The sequence below is a fragment of the Dendronephthya gigantea genome, unplaced genomic scaffold (assembly GCF_004324835.1).
Source record: "Dendronephthya gigantea isolate DGI-Jeju-01 unplaced genomic scaffold, DenGig_1.0 000001F, whole genome shotgun sequence".
In the NCBI taxonomy this organism is placed as follows: domain Eukaryota; kingdom Metazoa; phylum Cnidaria; class Anthozoa; order Malacalcyonacea; family Nephtheidae; genus Dendronephthya; species Dendronephthya gigantea.
In genome coordinates, this window is record NW_021163011.1 from 4278862 (window position 1) to 4304202 (window position 25341).

The 25341-nt window shown below is 36.2% G+C and overlaps 1 protein-coding gene across 8 annotated transcripts; it reads left to right on the forward strand.

Moving 5' to 3' along the window:
• The first annotated feature begins 1622 nt into the window (after nt 1–1622).
• On the forward strand, nt 1623–24661 carry LOC114525369 (GATA-binding factor 2-like). Of its 8 annotated transcripts, XM_028546636.1 has the most exons (7): nt 6406–6508; nt 6830–7022; nt 17491–17795; nt 18225–19053; nt 19742–19890; nt 20811–20936; nt 23545–24661. In XM_028546636.1, exons 4-7 carry the CDS (start codon nt 18330–18332, stop codon nt 23845–23847), a joined length of 1302 nt encoding a protein of 433 aa, XP_028402437.1. In that variant the 5' UTR covers nt 6406–6508; nt 6830–7022; nt 17491–17795; nt 18225–18329; the 3' UTR covers nt 23848–24661. The 8 variants fall into 8 exon arrangements, with proteins under 8 accessions (XP_028402461.1, XP_028402501.1, XP_028402437.1 ...); XM_028546660.1 differs by lacking the exons at nt 6406–6508; nt 6830–7022 and adding an exon at nt 1623–3408; XM_028546682.1 differs by lacking the exons at nt 6406–6508; nt 6830–7022; nt 17491–17795 and adding exons at nt 9924–10071; nt 11004–11103.
• Nucleotides 24662–25341: the final 680 nt, after the last annotated feature.

A 25341-nucleotide genomic window follows, 5' to 3' on the forward strand; every position in this document is an offset into this window, starting at 1 on the left:
CTAGCTCTCTGACTTTCCATCATTAATGAGTGAAGCCAAATGAAGCCTTTCTTGTAGGTATGATCCAGGCCTCTGGCGCGGAAATTTCAAAGGTAAAATCATAATTGCCGCAATTGCCGCCATTTTACCTACGAAATTTCCGCGTCGGGGCCTGAATCATACCTACAAGAAAAGCTTCATATTCCGCCATCTTGGCTTCAAATTTTTCGCAGAGCTGGCGTTCCAGTCTTATCTGAGTTCACTGATCCACTGATCTTCGCCATTTTCCACTAGCGAATTTGCCGTTTGGATGTCAAAAAGAGTTACCTGTAATGAAGGCTAAGATCGGCGATGCTATTGCATTCCGCAAATTCTTCGACGCTCAAGTCAGCAGTTCAGGAAATATGCCCGTTTTTAGCAGTTTGTAACATATGGAAATAATTTATTGCACCCCAATGAAGCCAAACATGCAATCTATCAACATGAGCCACCCACTAGAGCGCGCAATATAAAGTACAAATCTGGACAAGGTGACTTCTGGATATTTAACACGTTTGTTCAATTAAAAACAAAATTAGATTTGAGGAAACATCCTGATTTAGTTTATGCAGTTTATGAAAGCCTTATGTTTCAATTAAAGACAATTATGCCCTAAAAACTTAATCCATATTTCTGCTATAGGGCAGATATCTTTATATGTATGTATGTATAGCTATGTCTGTTGCTTTATGTATTTTTGTAAATCAAAAAAGAAAATTTTCTCACTGAATTGTACACGCGGTTCAACAAACGTCTAAGTACCATAAAATTACTGGGTCATTCCGACTCATTTCTCCTTTGATAAACATAATGTAATTGCCACTTCTTTAAAAGGTTTATATGGTGCCGGGTATTGTGAAATTCAAAACTCTTTGTTCCAAAGACTCGTCTACTTTTCTCTACAGTATTGCCTAGAATGAAGTTTGCTAATACCAATAATTAGACGTTTGGATGGCACGATTTCATATGTTTGCACCTAAAACAGTGTTGTTTGTGTTACAATCGATGAATCCGGCATCCGCGTTTCCTAAAGCGAATGACTGAAAACCACAATGCTTCGTGGGGGCTCCTATATTGGCCAGCATTAATTGCAGTGCAGTTTTGAGATTTTTTTTAATTTAATAGTCAGTTGCCTCCATTTACTTCTTTTGTGTATCATGCGCAATACGTTTTGTTCCATTTAAGCAAAATTTCTAATAACATAATATATAACGACGGTTTTAATCCTTGCTATTAAACTTCTTCAACAGCGACAACATTATATTTCCCTATACCAGATAGAATATGTGATCAGTGATTATGAATTTGCACTCTTCTTTCTTTCAGGACGAGCCGAACTCCGATTTTTTCAGAGAAACTTCGTGGTGTGCACGATCAAAGACCCTAAATAAAGTGTGAAAACTGAATTAATGTTGCCCGATCGAACCGATAAAAGTGCTCATGCGGTTTGTATATCATGTAGTTTCGCCAATATAAGGGCCTCATTATTCATGTATTTTCAACTCGGGTAGCTAAAATCGAGCTGAAATTCCAGCCAGGGCTGAAACTTAGCCCGCGGACTGAAATTCTTTTATTGTTAGGATTTTATAACAAGCCCGGGCTGACGTTTCATCCAGACCAACCGGACTGAACTAACTTAGCCCAGACTGAAATTACGCCATGTAATCAGCCCCTACTAAGTAAAAGACAGGCTCAAACCCGTCCAAAGATCCCATAGTCAAAACTATATTTGCACCAACACTTCGCGGCTAATTGATGTATAATTTATGTTTTGCTTCAGCCTTTTAATTCTATTCTTTTATCTTTATGATAAAAAACTGATATACAGTGTAAGTCTGAAAGCCTGTGAAACATAGATGACGTATGTGAGTCAATGTTTCAAGATTCTAATCAACCAAAAATTATACATCAATTTTAAAACAATAATGGATATCCTGAACCCTAGACAAAACATGAAGTTGGTAATCAAACGTGGAGTCTGCTACGGGACTAACGGGAGTGGGTGACATCGTATAAACTGTCGCGAAAAACTTGCTGTTTTAATATGTTTTCACCGCATGAATTTAAACAGTTCGATGATTGATTAGCAATACATCAACCGCGACACTGAAATAATTAGTTCTCGCGCGAACGCAAGGGGAGGCATTGCGTATAGGTTTTGAACACGACAAGACGCTTTTTCCTCACTTTGTACAACAACATGATAACTCATTATAAAGTAATTACTTTCTAGTTCGCATGTTAGTGCAGAAAAATATTTCGTTCTAATTACGCTAATTGCTTCTTCCTAAAGATTTCCCTTCGAATGCGAGTATTAAATTAAGCAAAGAGGAAGGGCAGTGCCTGTGCAGCATTCTTATGGATAATTACTTGCTTCACATGTTCCAGAAATGGCGATTATAGAACATGTTTAGTAACACACGAGGTATTCCCAAATGATACAGAATATATTGTCGCTTTTACTGATAAGTATAATGAGTAATAAAATTGAACCGCGATATTCTATTGTATGGGTAGATATGGATAATGCCTGTATGAGATAATACTAAATCATTTTTATGACCGCTATTCAACGCATAATCCTTTGAAATTCGGATGAATAATAGCAATTACGAGGACGTACGTATTAAATGAATTTGGCAAAACTTTATAAATGGATGTCTAAAAGTGTTTCTCCGTTGCCATAAATTTATTCAATGTCACTTTAAACAAAGCTTGTCTTGTTTTTGCTTTGCTGTTGGGGACAAATAACTCTGCTCATTAGATGTGCAAACGCACCTGTTTATAAAATATGAATTAGCGGCACAACCGCAAATCGCGTTATCATTATTGCTAACCAGCTGTGCCGTATGACAAACCAAACTCGCTATCGAGAACCAACAGTGAAAATCACAATCTATGTCCATTCTTTCGCTAACAATATACAGTAAGGAGTTGGGTGACATGGGGTATAACCATGCACTGTTAAGACTACATCGATCTATAACGAAAATCCCAATCTGACATCGCCAAGCTGTTCATTGTCTATCGCGTGAATATTTAATGTGCTTTGAGGGTGTGGTCGTGAACCATGGGACAAACGGCGTTATTAAATTGTGCGAGATTTCCACTATGCATTAGTCTCTTTAACAAATATTGACTAATCGTGCTATTAATTATAAATAAATCTGTTTACACAGCTCGTTCATGTTAATAGCTGATACCCGTTTTAAGGGGACCGTTTTTGACAATATTATATGAAAACATTCCTTTCGATATGTCTTACCACTCGTAGTGGCCAAAAATATTTTTTCCCGAGTGTTGAGAGAATTCTGAAAATTGAAATAAATTGAAGATCTCATTGGAAAACAGTGGAACTGGAGACAAGTTGAATGGAGAAAGAAAGTTGAGGTAGGAAATTTTGCGATTATCACAAGCACATCTAACAACGTACACCATGTATGAATACTTCATTGCCGTTTTTTGTGTACGAAATATGTGTTATAGAGAGAAGTGAATTGTTCGTATTATCAACGAGTGCATGCAATCAAGCGTGATTTAGCGACAAGGATCTAGATAGCATCAAATGTAGCGTATTTCATAGAGTTGTTCAGCAAACGATCAAGACTGATAAGACACCTTGAGCAGGGTATATGTGTGACCTTTCAGACTATTATTGCATGTATCAAAGAAAACTTATCTGATCGACAAGATTCTTTCGTACTCTAAAGATCAGATCAAATATCTTGCACGCGCAATCCCAACATTCACGCAAGAGTGTATCGATATCTATGTTATCAGTATAATTAACTTAAGCTGTTTCACTCGGTTCCAAGGCACAGCACATCAATGCAAAACGCCGATCTAGAATATCAGTTGTATCCATGACGAATCATTAACGCTTTAAAAACTTTTTTGTTTATGTGGAGTCTTTAGCAATATGCCAGTCGACATTCGACAAGCTGATAACAAATCAAGATGGAAGCTAGAAAATAAGTGTATAGCGCTTCTCTTAAAGTATATAAGCGTTTTCCGCATGCATGTTTATATAAAAGTATTGCTTACCAAATTTTTTTGCCTATCTATAAGGTATTCAGCACTCTCTAGTATCTGTAGAAACAAACTTGCAACTTAAATAACAGTGCAATATGTCGGAATTGTGCAAGATTTCGTGCATTTAATAAACAAACAAAATGTAGGTTAAATTGTTATATAATTTTGAAAAACAGACAATCGTTAATAAAACGGTGATGACAGGATCGCCTTCCTTTCCGACAAAAACGATCAGATCGATTCAGTTGAACAAAACAGAAAGATGTCGGCATGTACGTTAACCACAATGCAATGCGAACATTAAGCTTTAATGACGGAAAAGGATGAGAAGAAAAACGCCTAATGGTGTGAAATTTTGACCCGATAGATAATTGCTTTTTTAATTTTCCTTTCACAAAATATTTTGCTTTTTAAACGCGCTTCGACAGCAGTGTATTCTAGTGAAGTTGTACACCAACGTAGATCTCTCTGTCTCGTTCCAACGTCAGTGCTAAAATTTTAAATGTACGTATATCACGAAAGGCCGATATGTTATTAATATGCCGCTTTCCTGAACTGAATATTTCAATTTTACTTTTAGAATATAGCTATGACCATGGTTTGACCATTTCAAACTGATTAAACTATATATACATGCCTCGATTGGTCTCTTTCAGTCTAGCTTCTTACACATTTCGCGCCTGATGAAGTAGAGCACCGTTAAACAGATTCACGGGATAACATGCATGCGTGTCTCAAACGAGATTTGAAGTGCAGAAAAGTAGAAAATTATAGTTTTTCTTTTATATTTTTTTAAACACTTGTAGACGGCATGTCATGACATTGCATACTATCTCTGTAAGTAGCTATACAATCTTGTTTCACTGCTGTTCTTTCCTTATAGCAATTTTAGTTACGACTGAGACTGGAATTTGAACACGTTATCATGCTTCAGGGTTATCTGCAGGTGTTGTATTATTGCAAGATCACAGATTTCTGCCCAGTCTTCATCACCTACATTTATTATATCAACCGAAATCTGAGTGTTAATAGAGGCATGACAGCTATAATAAAACTTGGCCTTGACTGCGGAAATAAGACATAAACGGCGTTTACGGGCATATATATATACTGCATGTCGGGCTATCTTAGCCGATAGATTTCAATATGAGTATATATTGCACGTCGCGTTCTGGGTGGCAACTAGCAAGATGTTTCTGCATCTATTGTATAGCGAGTTGCACTTATGGTTGCGCCGATCAATCCAAGACAGCTAGCGGCCAATCAAAGCAGTGATAATCATGAAATTTACATATTTCCTCGACATCCATACAGCTCTGCAAACGTTCATGAGTAAATTTGTAAAAACATTTCCATCTGTTGTATATACACTTGTATACATCCATTGTTCCTTGTTTAATGATGGAGGTTAGTTAGGCCTCGGGATATATAGCCTTGTATAATCAAGCGAGAAGTTATCATTACTCTTATTGCTAATATCCCTGCTTTACTCGTCTCGTTTAATCTTATCGTGCATATGTCCTCTTTTTATACACATAATATAGGAAGTAGATATATATTCTATAAAGCATGAAAGAAAAAATACTATTGAAAGCTTCTCAGTTTGGTAGGCGGATTCCCATTTTTAACAAGTTGTAGGAAGAAATTGATGAAATAATTATAAGTTAAAGCGGATAAAAATTGAAGCATCAGAGTGCGTCGGAAAACTTCGGTAGTGTTTTTTGTTCCCCACGTGACTCCGAGGCAAAGATCAAAATACTGAAACGCAGATCACACCACGCTTTTTTTACAAAGTTTAGAATTTCACATGGTTGCGAAAACGAAAGCCTTGTCAAATGGCAGTACAGCTGTTTTTCATTTGGCGGAATGACGCGAATTTGTTTTACCTGGCCTTAACCTAAATTTAACCTGCTTGGCATGCAAGCAAATTAAAGCAATACAAACTACAAGGCAACATGTATTTAAGGACTATATAAGGGTGTATTAAAAGCGTATTGAAAAAACTTGAGTTTGTCATCCTAAAACTGTTGTGTCATTCATCAAGGATTAAATAACCCGTTTTCTCCAAATATTTTTCTTGGTGTGATGGCGAGACGTTCTTGCGCATGCTCGTTGACTTTGCGCACGCGATGATAAAACTAAATTAGTACGAAGTTAATTAAACGATAAGAAAAATTCCAAGTATGACGTGTCGTTTTAACTCACTTTTCACGACCAGGCATTTTTCATGATTTAAATCAATGCATTGTAAGGTTTACGCTGCTCGCCATAGAGGAGCCTATAATGCAGCAGAATTCCTTCTGGTTCCTATTTAAACTTCGGAAATCAGACCGCCTGATTTTTGCAATTAAATAGAATGGGATCTGGAATGAGGTTTGTCAGGTGGTTCCGCCCTAAAGTCAAAGGCCACCCAAAACGTTTATCAGCTCACTTTCAAAACACAAAGATTAGGAAAGAGGTGAGAAACCGTTTAACAAATGCTAGAAAATTTGTTCGCCATAACAAAGTCAGCAATAAAGAATTTTTGTAAATGTGGAATTGTGCATGATTAGAGATCAATGAACTACACGCATTATTTGGGCAGATGATAGTAGCAGTCAGCTGCTAGCACTTGACAAAATCTATGACAATATGCTGGTTTTAGATAGCAAAACGCGTCTAGTAGAAATTTGTATCACAATTAGGTGAAGCCGAAGTAGAGACAACGTGAATAGCAGGCAGTCTACAAAATACAGCGAAAAACGTTGTAAATTTGTTTTAATGCATACTCTATTTTCAGTATTCTCTAGCACTACAAAAGATCAAATTTATACAGAGGGCGAGAAGGCGCCTAGCTGTCGCCACTGTTGAAAAATGTATAAACAATGTAACATTAGAGTTGACAGTAGTGGCTGTATACCCGGATCATATACAAACATATTGGGGTGCTGAGAGAATTGTAGAGTGGCACGAGACATTCAATATCGCTGTAGGTAAGCAATATGTTGAAAAAACTAACACGATAGGTAAAGATTTCGCGATTGCGGGGTGCTGCTTCATTGCTTTTGTGTTAATTAGTCCAGATTTGCTAATTTTAAAAGAGTGTCTTGTTTTGTCGGTCACTACGGAAAATCCGTGTTTAAGTGTAAACTAAGATTATATCACTTCAATGCCACTTTTAAAGGTGTTAGGTTCGATTATAAAGCTCTTCTAATCTTCGGAATATGTCGCGAACTTTGCACGGATATGTCGATTAACCACGTGGAGTACGAATTAAAACCACAAGCTAAAACGTTCCCATTTATTTGACTTTTATTGCAGACACATCTTTAATTTGTTTGCCTTGGCCTAATCAGATAGCAGAATACTTGCTAATAATTTATTATGAAACCAAGCACATGATTACAGTCGCAATGTTGTATATATACTGACATGTTTCATTACGACTCGGCTCATATGAAGCATATCAAGAGATATATAGCTACTCTCATTATTTAGTATAACCGCGTGATAAAGGTTTCTTTGCTTTGCGTTTATCAGATAATCGTAGGCAAAGAATATAAGAAGATAAAGTATAATTCACTAATTTTGCCCTGTAGCACGACGATCGTATTCTTAAAACTGACCACGCGCACTAAGTGAATCCGGTATCTCGTGTTGTTGGATTAAAACCACTCCATGAAGGAGCTTGATCCTGAATAATTTAACTTAAAACTGAGGTATATATGATTGAGGAAAGCGCTCTACCGACGCAGGTATAGCTAGGTTTACTGGGTCGTACTTCGTGAATGTAAGTGAGCTTCTTCTGCAGACGTTAATATTCTTGCACAATGGCCAATAATGTTAAGAAATTTATTAGCGTAGAAATAATTATATTTGTAAAAGAAAGCTAAGTACCTCGAGATCGGGTATACAAATATACTGATATACTCAATATTTTACCTTCGCTTCGAAATAGATCGATGGTGATATCAGGCCGAGGTCCCAGAATAGTTTCTGCAACAGTTTGTAACAGCTTATGTCCTAATCTATTTCGATAACCAAACAATGGTCAGTGTAGCTAGTCTTGTTGGTACATGATACAGACTGTTTGAGATAAATGAGTTATGATAAGCTGAAGTCTTTGTGTTAAATAACATCCACAGTGTTAGCTTTGTGAAGCAATTATTGAAAAATTGCGCAGTTGAGATAAGGAATATATTCAAACTGTGAGCGGAAGAGGTACTTTAAAACAGCGGGGAAATTGCGCTGTGCGTGTATACATATCATAAACGGTGCAGTTTAAATTCACTAATGTGCGAACGCGACAACACGTTACTGATAACACATCTATATATACGTGTAGATTACCAGCAAAAAAACCACCCGAAATAAAGTCGCAATGGGTAAAACTCACATGTTGCATATTATCATAACCGGCTTAATGATTTGTTCAATAAAACACAAGATAATATTTATTCAAATTTTGTCTTTGGAGCAAACAGTCATTAACGCCTAATCAGTGTTCCATTTCTCAACACAGACAGTCTAATACAAACAAAAAATTATTCAAGTTACAGAAGGTATTAGGAGAATGCTAATCATGTTCTTCTCTTGGTGTATAATTGTTGCAGGCACATCAAAGGACATGCACTTTCCTCATAATGTTTTTTAATATGACAATTTATATCACACGTATCACAAGAAGGTCGTCAGTGTGTTAGCAACACAATTTCCGCAAATTTCTATGTTAATCGCTGATATATTGCTTCACTGAGGTCAGCACGGTAGGTCTGATTTGCAACTAGTCGCACAGAATTATAAATGTGATAATTATACAATTAACGATTTTTAGATAAAATGATTGATAAGTAGGACAACTTGGAAGGCTAGAAGTAAATATTATTATGAATATCAAAGTCAGTCAGTCGTAAGACTGACGTGGGCATTGTTACAACATGCAGATGTCCCAAGTGATGGTGGAGCTTTGTGGCGCCGCGCAACTTCACCGCATAAACTGCGCCCTAGCTCTACCACAGCTAACCATGTCGTTCATATCACGTTTTGGTACTCCTGTCAGAATTCGAGTGTATCCTACGACCTGGCTTGCGGACTACGAGTAACTCAAAGATACCGCAGTCAGACATGGTGTCGCCAAGTTGACCCTCTAAGAATTTTTTATTTCAATAAAATCTTCATAGATGACATGGTCTATAGTTAATAAGTTCCCCAATTGTTTCAATGCCAAGACAATGAACGGGGAAATATTGTGCGCAATGTCTTGAAATGAACGACATAACATGTTGAATGCTTAGATAACCCTTGAAACTTCCTTTTCTACAGTTTGACGTCATTGAATAGCGTATTACAAACATACCAATAACTGTTTATAAATATGTTTCGTGCACGGAGAGCGAGCTTTAAAGACTACATACCATTATATACTTCTTAATTTAACTCACATGAACACGCGAACTGTAAAATGATCAATATTGCAACAGTTAACACAAGCAACTGTTGATCTAAAACAACGATTGCAAAAATGGACGATAGATGACAAATGTCAACTTGTTAGATTCGTAGATAATTGCACACAACCCGCACACATTTCGTATATTAGGAACACGATTGACATTTCGTGATTCCGACAAATTGTGTTTTTATGTGTCACGAGAAAAACTTTCAAGGCCAATGTCCTTGGGTTAGGAATGCTTTGAAGCAGATACAGCTGTGTTATGAAATTACGTCTTGCAAACATTGCTCCATTCACGACTTTTATGCGATATAAACATAATTTTTTCAACCACAGACAAAATTGACGTGCGCCGCTTTAAATGGGCGCCAATGTCTGTCCATTCGAAACCTAATATGGCTCCACCAAACACATTTTAACAGCGTGACCTGTTGATAGGTTCTTAGTCTTAGAGACTTCTTTGGTGGGAAATAGACCGGGTTCGAACTTCAACGGTTCATCGCTTCAAGGTTGACATTTGGAAAAACAAAATATTTGTATTAGCGAAGAATTTGGCGATTTGATAATTTTGCGCAAATACCTCGAAACAGGTATGTGAGTATAACAACCAGAATAAGACGCATTTTTTTAGCTTATTTTAGTAAAGAATTTTACTAGATCTATACCTTGTCAAAATAATTTCTCTATTAGCGTTGATATGGTGCTTTATACCCTTGCCTGTTGGAGCGCATCTTGTAGCAATTAAAGTAAGACTTTTAACTCAAAGACAAACAGTGCAGTGCAGTGAAAGAAAGGATTTGCAGTTTTATGGCATATAAAGAGACTGTTTTCCCATATTCGATGTCATTGTAGTTGTGTGGAGGCGTACGTATTAATGCGCAATCTCTCCTCACAATAATAAATGAAAGCATGCAGTAAATATATTTATTGGGCCAAAGGTTCACATATATTAATCATCTAGAGTTGAATCGGCAATTGGCCTAATACATTGTGGATATTACCAGTTTATTGAGTCCTAAACTGTTTTGCATAAACCAGCCAATGAATTTTGCTTATTGTTTTACCTATACAAAAAGTCTGTTGACCGGTAGGCTATATATGATTATTAATCGCGCACACAATTATATGTTGCGATGAGATGGTCAGTCTGGTGTGCCATTATTTAAAAACCCGAATTTTAAGTGATGGATTTGTACAACTAGAAATAAGTTATAGAGAGTTCCTTGGCTTCTAATTGCTTTTGCGAAGTGATACGATGCGATAAATTGCAATTCAGTTATCTAAACTGGATTGCGCACCATAATGTAGCTATAGACTATATTGGTATTTCGAATTAATTGCAACGTTTGAAGAGGAAAACGTAGAAAGAACGAGCTCCGTATTGCGAGTGATAATTTGATGTTTTCGATGTATTTATGGGCATCAAAAGTATAATAGGATTCGTAGGACATGCATGCATGCCCATAATTGAATGATGGCTAGGTAATGGATTTTGAATTATTTACCATTCCCAATTTTGCAGTCCGTAATTCAGAAGTGAAAAAGCAACGTTCTATATAAAGTCGAAAACTGCCAGCATTGCTTTACCATATCACTATAGCTGTGAAACAATCATCCACCACGTAAGTCTTCATGCGTACCCTGTATCATGTCTACGCATATTGATTCCTATATATCTCTTTGTCTACGCGGAATGTATAACACGAATAAGCATAACAAATTACTACTTCTCAGCTGAACATCAGACAATATGAGTTCCAATTCAGACACCAAAGTATGTATAATGTCAATAATTATGAGCAACATATACAGTCTATACTCCCCGGTCCAATTTCATTGCGCAAATTATAAAGATCTGTATCATCATTATATGTATGTATTATTTTTGTGCAATATCCTGGTGACTTCTACGTTTTAGTTCTGTTTTTCACGTCAAACTTGTCTATATTCTTATGGGTTTGTTTCAAATCCATTAGTCCTACCTGTAAATATGAACTCAACGGCAAAGTTGAGTTAGTCCAAGGACATTTATTACCGTGATAGCAAGACAGGGATACCGCGCTGGTGCCCGGTTTCCTCTGTGTTTTCACCATGAATTTTTAATGATATGAGAAAGATTATACATTTTCGCTGCACTGCCACACTGCCATGTAGTCTCTTCAGTTAAACAGCTTTCTCTTTTTTAGCGTAATCTTAAATTCAGAAACCTGCTCACAAACAATTTATAATCCATAAAACTACAAGATAATAAATCTATTCGATTTAACCAAACATGACCAGAAACCTAAATGTGTTTTTACACTTTACCACGATAAAACTCTATGTGTTTTGAATGATCTTATTGTGCGCGACTATTAAAGAGCTTTTCATCTATATTCCAGAGACTACTTATTGTTGGCCACATCGTTTTAGACTCAAACTAAATCATACGGACATTCATTTCAGGGAAGAATAACACCCGTGTACATATTGTTCATCTATTTCAATGTGTTTAGATTCGACTTGTAAAAACAAAATAAATCACTCGTGATTGTTCAGCTGATTCTAAAATGGTCGACCCTATAAGTATAAACAAATATGCGTGCATTCACTGCATGGCTTTATACCATGCTATATGAATTTAAGAACCAGATAGGTTAAAATGGGCGAATGCAGGTGTATAGATATAGATGTATAATATATGTCGATATAGATTTGAAGGGTTTCGCGGATTGCCTGATTCTCAACGATCAGACGATGTGTATAAAATAGGCCATTCATTGTAATTATATGATATATAGACACAAAGGAATCTGAAGACTGATTTATGTTAAAGAAATTGACGCTCTTTTTTGTATCCCATGCGTAACTTGGTTTGGTTTGTCTTTTTTTATCTGCATGCGAATGCATGCAGAGTTTGCAAAGACGCATAAAATTATCTTAAAAAATTGGCGCGCATGAAATACTCTGATAAAAGTTGATAGATACATATTCAGTAGGCGAAATAAATGGATAATATATCTTGCATGGTAAACTAAGGGTTTATACCATGCATGCAAATGCGCTTTATTAAGATTTATTTTGTGTATATAAAATATGAATACATGCCGTTAATCATGCATGAGAGACTTCCGAATGATTTTTGTAAACAGCTATATAGGCAGGAAAAACAAATTCAACCGTTTATTTGGAAAGGAGAAGTTATACATATCGATGGTTAGAATAAGGCAGATAGTCAATTATGGATATTTTAAAATTAAAATCACTTAGTTTGGTTGTTCAAAATTGAATCATTTTCGCATTGCTGATGCAATGCATGCAGCTGAAGAACACCGTGTCATGGTGTATCATATAGTTAGTGTTGGTTTCTGCATGTCGTGTACATATGTATGAGAATAGCTGTGAAGATATTGTTAAGAAACCTCTGCTCAGAAACTATAGGTTGAACCAAATATAATATATGTTTCTGCGTGTATTGCTATTACGATTCAAATGTGGTTGTTAAGCCGAGAAGGGTGAGATGTGAGTTGTTTATATGTCTTATATCGTTAAAACCGATAAACGTCTATAATTTCGATGAATTAATATCTGTACTACTCTTATATATCTATGAATTGTTAAAAAGATAAATAAACCGCGACTGCATCTATAGACAACATATATATATATATATATACGTCTTTTGTTACGTCTTGCTATATAATTATTTATATTTCTGTACATGACTATTAATATTTATTGCAAGAAGAATTGACTCTTTAAAGCTATCACGGCTATCTTGAATTGTGCTGTGTTTGTAGAAAAGTAGTTCATGTCATAGATAATCGCCGAAATTCCTATTGAATATCTGTAATTCACTTAGACTTAGTCTTAGCCGCGGTTATAGTCGAACTTGTGTCATATATGAATTGAGTATTCTTCCCCTGTGATATACGTTGTGTCGTGAGAATCACCATCTGCATCACTTATAGTATTATAATTGCTTGTACAACTTGTACAAAAGCAAAAATATCATATGATTTCAAACAGCACTGTGTACAATTTTCTGTTGCGATCTGTTTTTTGACAACAAAATGGGTTTAAACATGAACAGCCACAAAACACATCATTTTGTGTTTTTATCGGTTCCTAAAAGATAAAAAGGCCATCTCAGGTTGCGCGGGAGCTATCTGCCCAATCTAAAAAACTAATTCAACTGCAAAATGCAAATACTTAACGTTGTCAGGTAATCTTCTAAAAGCACCTGATAAGAAAAACCGTTTGCTCAGATGGCAAAATATATGCAGTCTAGGGAAGCCCAAAATAAGAAAATTTGAAACGGCTGTAAGCCAGATGGGACATATCTAAACATGCACCGTGATGCAAATGACGAAAAACGTTTATATCTGCATGTATATTTGGGAAATGAATGAACAAAAAGACTAAACATTCGCTCCAGGATACCTTAATAAAATTAAATAAATGACTTTAGGTTGTTCTAGTCGAAAACAAGGTAAATAAATGAAAAATGAGCGTTTATTACATTACTTAATAACTATTGTTCAATTTCATCTCCTAGTCTGAAGGAAACTATTTGAATTAATACGATTTCCTTGTCCCCCACATTTGTCCTTGTTCCAGTTTTAAAACAATGTCTGGACGAAAATACACAAATTAAGTTGGTCAGGAAGTATTTACGACGACACACGCCACCTCAGGAATTCTGTTTTCCAACAAAACATGCCTTCCTGTTTTGTTTCTATTATTCTCAATTATATATAATCACATCTTGTTTTCCTCCAAACAATATACGGGTAACTGCATGAAGTTCGAAAAACAGCACCCGAAGTAAAAATGTTTTTCCGCCGGCAATAGTCATAACGACGCGTTTTGAGAAATCGTTTAAGAGGTATCGTTTCAATTAAAGGGACATATATGAATAGTTTGTCTTCCATATGGCTGCTGCAGGATAACTGGCGCTATATGGTACATTCTTGACAATCTCCAGAAACCATATTGCTACCAGATTGAAGTGCACGGGAAGCGTGTCGACAAATGAATTATATAAAATACACTTGACATATAAACGCTGAATATATAGCAGGGCCACACAAATATATTATTAAATCGCGAAAATAGAATACGTATAGTTCATGTACCCTTTCATGGCTATAAGTGTAAATTTTACAAAACGTTAATAAAGAAATGTAGTCTTACCGACTTCCAGTATTAACCAACACTGCATGTTTGAAATTCAGTTCATCCCATTTTTGTATTGTTTTGAGTTTGAAAATGAAATTATCGCGGCTGAATTGATTTTATTTTCATGAAAATATATATCTTATTTCGTTTTATTTAAGATATGAAATCGTTTCAAGTGATGCATACACATACTGATGTATGCTTGCCGAAAATATATACGCCTAAATATTGGTAAAAATTAATCCAAGCACCTCAAATTCGCGTATATAGTTCGTGTATAAATACACGTCTCATTAATTAGCTTACCGCACCGCATATATTTATGGCGTAGTGAATATATAAGAACATCTTCTCATCCGTGGCAGATATAGTATCTACTGAATGATATTATATAGCCGGATGAAGTAATTCAATGATAAAGAAGTATATATACATTTACTGACTTGAGTACATGGCCGTCGCGGTATCTTTTTATTCAAATCGTATTTTCTATGAGCACAGCATGAGAACGCAGAAGGGAAGATAAGGGACACCCAAACGAAGCCAAATTGTGGTGTTCCTCCGTTTGCCAATGTGTTCTTTGAGCGCATCGCAGCCGTTTATTGATATATCTAGCAAAGGGGGCTGCCTAAAGTAATTTATGAACATTTCAACACTAACGCAATTTATCAAGGCTTAAGACGGATGATAAACTATAATATACACACTTCTGTTTACATTTTATCTCTACCCGTAGTCGTTTGAAAAGATAGGATGCGTTTTAGGGCAGAGTTGCATTGCAATCTATACATCAGAGGCAGTTTATCTGCTGATTTATGAGCAATCGAATTATGGCTTTTAAACTTCGCGTGGTCTTTTCGACATCTTGGAAAGAATTATACAAAAGATCCAGTATATATCTCTGAGCATACTGCTAACAAACCACAACAAACTATAGAACTATCGAAATTACATGCAAAGTTTTGTACAGTGAATACTAACAAAAATTGTGGGCGTATTTGTAGTTATGGGAGAAAGAAATGAAGTAAACATGCAAGATTTTACTCCATTAATTTTTTGCAAGCATTCTATTATTTCGTTTCGATTGAAGGGGAAGACAATGGGATAACAGGTGCATTTTTCAATCTCCTTCTAATCTATATATAAACGCACACAGCCCAGCAAAGATTGCGTATCTCTTAAAGTATTTTACAGGTCCACATATTGGTATTTCAAAAAGAAAAACTAACGAGCCGATATTAATGATTCATGGCCTGAGATAATTTTACAAAGTAAGCGCGAGTGTAAATTCGGTTGATATATTTTCTAATTCGTTGGAATATTTGTTTGCATGGAAAAGATTAAATTGAGAATTAGGTCCTAGACTTGGATCAATATTTGAGGATAAATATTTAGCACAAAATCATGATGGGCATGTGAAGCATGGTTTAATCGGAAATGCAATTTCTCTTAAATTAGTTCTACGATAATAATAACAATAATAATGCATATATATATTATAAAAAGCAGAAAATTTGCGTTCTGCATCAAGTATATCATGCGCGTATTAAAAGATGGCGCGCTCTCCATGCACGTATTCCAGAACTAACGCTCAATATATATAGCAAGGACGGGCGCGCTCATTGTTTGAGGCTTCCATAGACTTCTGTCAATAGGTTTTGAGGAAACAGTTTTCGCCACCGCAGATCCAAAATTTATACATCGCTGATATCTCGAACGAACGGGCGACAGATAAAGAGTTAAAACACTAGGAAAAAGTGTATTTCAAGCTTTTATGGATCACCATTAATTGCATTTTCGTGAAAGTGGACGCTTCCAATATACGTTTGCGTGTTTATCTGATCAATTCGATAATGCTTTGTCTAACACTGCCTTGCACACTTCACTTTTCTACAGTTCGAACTTATAGTTACGCACGCGATCTGTTGGCGCAGTGATTTTCGCAATCGTGCGCGTTCTTTCAAAAACACAGGCAACTGCAAAAGACAGGGAAGGTCTTTTGTTACCGGTATGTATATTATATTAGGATGGATAGCTCATTCTCTTGAACGACAAGTCTCGTTGTTTTTAAGATAACGCCACGAAAAGATAGGCGGATAAGATCTCCAAGACAAGTTCGTTTCTTATCGCTTCCCGAAGGGAATTACATAGCCCACACAGTTTCAAGCAATAGCGCGTCCACCTGGTCCTGTTTTCACGCCATATGACTAAAACAACGAGAGCCAATCACGAAATGTTTTCTTTTACCTTTTTCATCGCAACACTTGTTTCGCTATGAAACTCAAAAACTAATAATACAATACCTGTGTGTTCAAGGGTCTTAAAGAATCGCACTCAAACGATGTTTTTATATTGATATGCTTGTGGAATTACCTAGAAAGCCATATTCCACACACAACGCCTGTGCGCGTTTATTTTTCACTCTCTGCTTCGCACACAAAATATTTCCCGAAACAATACAATCACGCTATCAATACACGATTCCTAAACCATATGAAATATGGGAATTGCATATAACTTTGTTTTTGCAAATATTATATTTTCATTAGTGCTTGCAAACTCCCGATAAGAAACGCAAACATTAGCTCATCAACATCAGATGGCGGACAAAAATTCGACCGTGATCTTAGGTTTAATTTTACACCAGATCATGAATATATATTAAGTTTATGTTTAAGGAGATTTTCGTCAGGGCATTATATGCATTGAAAGAGTTTTGATTATCTCTTTGTTCTAGTTGGGTTGTAACGCAACTTATACAAATTCGAGTTCTCTTGAATGAAAACGCATTACGTTGGAAATCTGACTGACAGATATTTCTTAAATGAATTGTTTATTTGTTTGGCCAGGGTATCCAATAAGCTGTCAGGGCAAGTGAAGTGCATTCCGTAAACGTCAAATCGACAAAGGAAGCCGCAATTTGATTGGCTCTGCAGACGGCGTGACGGCCAAGGCCAGGTTTCATGGCGCCCAAAACTACTCGAGCAGCGTTCATTTTTTCCTGACAAGTTTTGTAAGTTCAGTCACTCAGAAGACATCACGTTGAGAGGTTCTGACTGAAGTTCTTCACTGCTGTCCTACTAACCGTTTCTCTCTAAACTAACGAAGCCACTTGACTATATCGCATCTCGTTCTTGGCCTAGCAAACGTTGTGGTTCGTTTTATTTATTCTTAAATAATTTTCTTAGTATTTAGCTAGAAAAAAGATAAGTTGACTGACTGTATCGTTCAGCTTGATCGTCGCATTTCAACCACAATATTACTCGACGTTATCGCTTGTCGTATGCATGTTAGATCGTTATGAAAATTTCTGCGCCAAAGTACAGCGCAGATATAACAACGTGTGAAAGTGTGAAATGGTAATGATTATACAAGGAGATTAGAAGCGCGTAGATAAGCCTTAGCTATTAGCTTTGTTAGTTTAATTTCAACGAGTGCATGGCTAGCAGGCGTATTTCCGCCTCTTCTTGGAGTAATACCACACACATACACTAAGTATAGTGCGTGTATAGACGTTATACAAAGCTATTGTTATTCACCAGAATTATTCAAACGGAACAGATTTTCTCTGTTCTATTTTCAGGTCACACGATCAACAAGCAACGGGTTGTCTCGAGGTGTTTCTCAGGGTGGTACACTTCACAGTTGTATATAAAGACTGCTGTCATACAGATTTCAATTCTAGTTCATGGCCAACACGAGCGAAGTAAGAACAACAACAAGTGATACTCAAAGCAGTAATAGCCATTACAAAATGCAACAGACGCTGCCTGGAAGTTGTTCAAGTATAGTTCCGACCCCGTCATCCAACTTAAATCTCATCGAACCCTCTCAACTGCTTCCACCGGATGAGGTCGATGTGTTTTTTCATCACCTAGATAGTTCAGGCAATGCTAGTAACTCATGGCCATATCCTCCAGGCGCTAGAGCGCATCCTTACCGGCCAACAATGTGTCAAATGACTGCCCATGGTCCAACTGCTTTCCCAGATCCACAATCGCAAGTTCCAACTCAGCCTGGTAGTTGTAGTAGAGTATTCCTACCAACCGCTCGTGTTCCTTCAAACCAAGTATGCCGTCCACATCATTTTCACACCCCTATACAGTGGATTGAAAGTAAATCGTCGAACTATGGTTGTTCTGTAGCAACACCGCCTTCCGTCTGGTGTCCGCCATTTCCACAAACGCATCGAAGTTCTGTCGCAGTTTCCTCGCCGGCACAAGTTAGCCAAGGTAGCTCATCATTGGGACATCCTATATTTGCATTCCCACCAACGCCACCGAAAGATTTAATTCAAGACAGTTCTGTCAAATCAATCCTCGAACCTTACGGCTACGCTGATGAGAAATCCTTAATAAAAGCTGGCATGCAATTTTCAGGATCACGACCAGACTCCGCTTACGCACCACAAGGTATTACCTACAATTTATTATACATCTAAGGTATATTTAAGGTTAACACGCTCTTGCAACTTTATTGAAAAGATTCGGCAACTTTAATATAACATATGACACTAACATAATTGAGAATTCCGGTGTGTGTTTAATTCGAGTTTGAGTTCGCCTAACACCTCAACAATCGAACTGTACGGCAAACTGTTAGTCTCGAAATTATGAGCCGTGATTTTTGAATTCACACTTTGAAATCGTCTCATCACGTAAACTGACGTTAGCATGCCGTTTGTTTGCCGTTTGTTTGCATTGCAAAAATTAATTTGTCGAAACGGCTATAGGTTTTGAATTAGTGAATGGGGATGTCACCTAAAGGCCCTTATAGTGTTCACACAAGCGTGCGGAAATTGGATTTCAAGCCACATGTAGCTTGCATTTGTTTGTTTCAAAACGTCTCAATATAATAAGGGCATGGGAGTATAAATATTTGCTCATTTTGCGCCCCAAGAATACAAAAGATACCCAACAGTAATTTCCACGCTTGCTTGATTTTGCCACTAAATTTTTAAAGCCTAAAAGATACATTGATGTGTGTTTACATATTATTATCAACTCGGTAAAGATGTATTTTGTAAGTGTTTATTGCTCAAATATTTTGAATAAAGTTCGCTAATGTATCTTCGGTTAAGATGAGCGTTTTGTTTTTTAGTGGAGGGTCGGGAATGCATCAATTGTGGAGCTACTTCAACTCCGTTGTGGCGTCGAGATGGAAGCGGCCATTACCTCTGCAATGCTTGTGGCCTATATCACAAAATGAATGGCTCAAACAGACCGCTTATTAAACCAAAACGAAGACTTGTATGTATATATATTTATATATATCTTCCACTTGCATGTCCTAGTGTAATACAATGCGCGTTTATTTTCTATGTGCTTGGAAGTGCAAGTGTATAAAGTATGATATCGTTTGGGCGAAGGGGTTGAAAACTTCTATTTTCAATAATTTTTACAACAATTGTTTTCAAACAACGTTATCAACCACTATTCTCATCTCAACTTTCTATCTTAATTTGCGACCATCGGATTCGAATCTTTTATCAGGCTATTTCACTTTATCATGGATTTGGTTTTTTCTGTTTGCATCACGTATCAGCTAGCATAATAGTCTGCAGTGCATACCACCTATAAAAACTTTTTATTGATATCCAACGATGGAACAGAAAATTGTTGCTTGGAAATTCTCCCTATAAGTGTTTTAAATCTCTTTTCAAATGCCTTTATTTTCATTGTAGTAAAAAAAGGAGGCATACTTTTAATATATTCAGAATTACCCTAAAGGTCTACTACTCGATACTATCAATTCTCGAATGGAATTTAATCCAAAAATGTCTCTGAATGTGAATCTCTGTCTCGATCAGTATTAAATTCTACAAAATGTTATTGTAGTGCAGTAAATTTTCATGCAACCATGCTGTAATTTCAAATCAGTTTTTTAGCATAAATTTCTTTAGTTTGAAATCATTTTCAATTTTTCACACTCTTCTTGTTCTTGAATAGTTTATCAACTTAATTTTTTTTGCCAGTTGAAAAAATGTTATGCCTGGCTTGTGGTTCTGTTTTTTCAAAGCGGCAGGATTTAAATGAATATATCGTGCCCGTGAAATATCGATTTGCATGTTGCTGATAAACATGTATTGTACTTGCCAAGTATGAGGAAGAATTAAAAAACTTCTTTATGACATTATTTTGCTAATGGTTGGTGCTTTTTTCTTTGCCAGTCGGCCGCACGCCGTGCGGGAACAAGTTGCGCAAATTGTGGCACGACACAGACAACATTATGGCGACGAAACGCCAACGGTGAACCAGTGTGCAACGCTTGTGGATTATATTGGAAACTGCATGCGGTAAGTCTAGGGTACTTGCACGGATTGAGCCATATTTACCAGCGTGATTTAAAAGTGTCATTGATAGAAAATGTTGCGGTGGACAAAGAAGATGGACATTAATATGCATAGAGGCTGTATAGTATATGGCTGAGCACGCAAATGGCAGAGAAATGATCTTTTCATAAGATGCATGCATTGTTCGAACAAAGAGTCATAAAAATAATGATAAATAATGTGCTTTGGGTTGAGTGTGTGTACTAAACGAGCAACATCAGCTTTGTCGAATATTTAAAGTCCATCAAAGATCACACACCATCTGCCATGATCACTTTAAGAGAGTATAACTCGAGGCGAAATACAAAAGGCTAGCAATTAATCTCAGTAGGGCAGCAATTTTCGTTTAATGACATACTGTTGTTGTTACCACGTAAATAAAACAGTTCCATTCTGACGAACGAGACATTAAACGAAAGAATCTGTATGGGGTCAGACTAAACGGCTCCTCGGATTTCGTATATGACTTAACTGTATAGCTATATTACCCAAGTCTATGAAAGACAATCAGGACCGTGCAAGATTCAGTTAACATAGATATTTTTGATTACGCGTGTAATAATAGACAAGAAATCATACAGCCTAGACAATATTGATATAAAATGATTCCCAAGATAACCAGATACCATGAACAATTAAATTCATGAGCTGCGATACTTCAAATTCTTTCCGAGGAGAGCAATTTAAGATTTACTCACTAATAGGTCATACAAAACGTCGTTTTTCACCCTGAAATTAAATGAAAACGCAGTATAAAGGGATTATATTTTATTGGCCTTGCCCTTGGGATTTTTCATAAGGTAAAAGTGGGAACCGAAGCGCTAAGTCGCCAGACACTATTCAAAGCGATAAAATGCCCACTTATAAAAACGGATATTTTTATTTTTCCTACCCTGTAATTTACATTCAACCCGACTGTAAGATTAGCGTCTATTGAATTTAGCACGAACTCGTTTGGATCTTAATTAAAACATAAATGCTACAATTTACACAATTACGGCACATGATAAAAGTCTCTATGTTCAAAGCAATGTTAGAAAGAACTTCACTCTAAACGATGGAAAAGAATTGTCGTCTGATTTTAGGCACATGTACGTTGTATACCCGCCAACAAAGAACCGGATTATACAAATGTTGTGCTTTTGAATTCTATAAATGGAACTGATGTTCGAGTTCAGTAAAAATTTAATGCACAAATGCAAGTATAATTGTATAAAGGCAAAGAGCTTGGTATAGGATAGTGTTTCAAGTCGTGCATTAAGTCAGGAAAGTACATGCATGCAAGCATTGAAACTCGGTCCAATGTTTCATCCAGCAAATTTTTGAACATTCATGCACAAATTGATTTATATATGATTGTCTATAGTTCCCGAAGTCTTTCATCTATACTATACTATCCTTAGCCCAACTTAAACATAGACATGATAACAACCAATTTAAAGAAATGAAAATCATTTATTTAATACACAATAAAGAAAGAAGCTAACAGACAGTATATATTCATAAACATCAACGGATATTATGAACTTTTCTTTCTTATTCAAATCTAAGATTAATATTCAATGAGTTGTTAATTTTGCCTAGAGTATCACCTTGGAGTGAGCACGTGTTGTTGCTGTGTGTACTCTTGCCATTATATCGTGCAACTGACTATTTTCATTACAATAATATATATTGATATACTTGCCTACATATATAGCTGTTGGCATGTTGTTCACCTGCTTTAAGCTGATGTTACAGCACTTAGATTATACTACTCAAACATTCTCATATCTTGCTTCAGGTAAACCTAGTATATTTCTGAAGTTCAAAAGGTTTTATATAATCCTTCACATTAAGTAGGGCCTATATTTTTGTCACGGGTATTAGTACAAAGATATTTTGCAGCCAGATATACAAGGTATCCTTTTTAGGCACTATACATATACAGTAAATTACTATATGTACAAGATTCCTTGCTCAGGAAAGATAGCTTGAAAGGTTTACAGAAAAAAAATCGGTTAATATATATGTAAGTTTTCCATGGATCCGCTCGGCACGTGTATGCAAGATTTAGCTACAGGATTTAATATGCACATTTATGGAGATATATCAAATTCAAAGCATGATTGTGCCTCTTGGCATGAAGGAGAAAGATAACAGAAAATGTGCATGCAAATGAGGCTTGTAACTCCTTCCGCTTTTCTGAGTTAAACTATGATTCTAAACTGATTCTTTCGACATTTTGCTCATTGGTGATGGTAGAAGGGGGAGTGCGCATCCGTTTGAGTTTGCTATTGAATAATCTCTCACTACATTTCTGAACTGAATTATTTACTATAAGAAAAATCGAACTTTTAGGTATATTATATGTTCATATACGCTGATAACATGTGTTGGAGTAAGATAGTTTCTTTTACAACTAAAATTCTTTTCCGTGTAAAACTCTGCCAATTGATTTTAAAATGTATACTATGTAGATTCCCAGCAGCATATATTGATATCATTAGTTTCCATCTGTTAATTGTTATCAAACTGATGTTGTAAAATGGTGCCACTAAATCTGACAAGTCCACGTATTACATTGTTGCAGGTCAACAGACCGTTATCGATGAAGAAAGATGGAATACAAACAAGAAATAGAAAGGTTTCATCCAAAACGAAAAAGAGCAAGAAACACAGTGATATAAAACAGGAGGATGGAAAACAAGATGGGGGAATAACTATTAGTTCAAATCACTACATCAGCAGTCAAGATTCCATGTTCACATTTCCTGGTTCTTCTGTAATAAGCAGTCAAATGATCCATCCATCCATGAAATCCATTCATCCCCTACATCCGGGTCTCTTTGCGCCTATCGTACCTCAACACTCATCACTTAGTAGCATTGGGTAGAGCCTTCACCTCTTCACCATTACAATTGCTTTCGGGAAAGACAGACATACAGAAACAGTCGAGTGGAGCATGTTTAGGTTGCCGGAATTAAGGTGGACGATTACTCGACCTTCTTTTCGAAAACCCAGGACAATAAGGCGATAGAAAAGAAACGTTCAAGGTAGAATTACGCCAAGTAGGGAAATATGTCCACGTCCTAGATATCATATTTATTGAAAATAGTCAATAACTTTATAAGAAATGTTAACTATAATTGGAATTTGTGTCATATTCTTCAATCTTCATTCAGTAAAAATCGTTCCAATATGAAATAGGTTTCATAGCAAAGATGAACACTACACCCGTAACAATTTAATTCCAATGGGTGGAAATTATCGAGAAAAAACATGAAGAGCATTTTCAAGAAAAGATGATAATAAAAAAGTAAACAGCAAGCAACAATATAAAGTACTGATGCCTGTAGTGCTGAGATTTTATGGGTTTTTGTCGGTTGAAAAAAGTTGCCGCTGAAATGGGAGGTGATCAAGTATATGCAGTCCCTCATCGATAGACACAAAATATACCCATGCAGAAACTCAAAGAGAGCTTGTGTGAATGAATATTAAAGAATTATGTAGAAAATTTATGAGACAGTATATGATGAGGATGTATATTTAATCTTAATGTATAGAGAATAGTATACTAAAGATGTATTATATTACTTTGTTCGAATATTATAAATATGCACATATCAATATATAAAGAAACATAAATAACTTTTGGCTGACATTACATTTACATTGCGTGTTCTGATGCCCTTGTCTTGAGTGGAATGCACTCAGGAGACGTCAAATGAAAAACCGGCTTTGCGTGCGTGGCGCAGTCATATACGTTTGCATGGCTATATTATCAAGTCATAGAATCCAAAAAAAGGAATCCATAAAAAGGAGTTCGCCCACGGCACTAATATAAAAATTACAAATATGTGGTAAATAGAGGAGGAAAATAAAAAAATATGAACAACAACAGCTACATATCTTTAAAGTAAACATACAAACAGACAGACATCTAGAAAGTGCTAATCCTAGCTTGCAAGGGCTAAAACGTCATACTGAATACTTATGACGAAAGTCAATTAAAAAATGTTCGCCCGCATCTGCTTTTCAACAACAAAGCAGAATGAATAAAGATACGAGGAATATACGCAATATACACGCACGAAGGTATAACTATATATAGAAGGAAAAGAAATAATGGGAAACAAAAATCACTGCATTGTTTACAACGATACATGTATGTGCCCTCAAAAGCAAACGTCTGTTTTCGAAGTCCCCATATGAAAAGATATTCACTTTGTATAGTAATGATCGGTTTTGACTTTAATTTTTTTATGCGTGGATTCCGTGCATATACAGCTAACCTCAGGCCGTACGTGGTCAATTTCGTTAACCGAAATGTGTAAAACGTGTGAACAAGAGAAGAACAAACGTGTTATTAAGGCTTTCAATTTACTCA

What these genes read in the sequence shown, in the direction of transcription:
- LOC114525369 (XM_028546660.1), top strand. Translation starts at nt 18,330, where the DNA reads ATGGCCAACACGAGCGAAGTAAGAACAACAACAAGTGATACTCAAAGC. An exon ending in TTAAACCAAAACGAAGACTT is followed by an intron (nt 19,891 to 20,810) that starts GTATGTATATAT and finishes TTTCTTTGCCAG; the next exon opens with TCGGCCGCACGCCGTGCGGG. An exon ending in TATATTGGAAACTGCATGCG is followed by an intron (nt 20,937 to 23,544) that starts GTAAGTCTAGGG and finishes ACATTGTTGCAG; the next exon opens with GTCAACAGACCGTTATCGAT.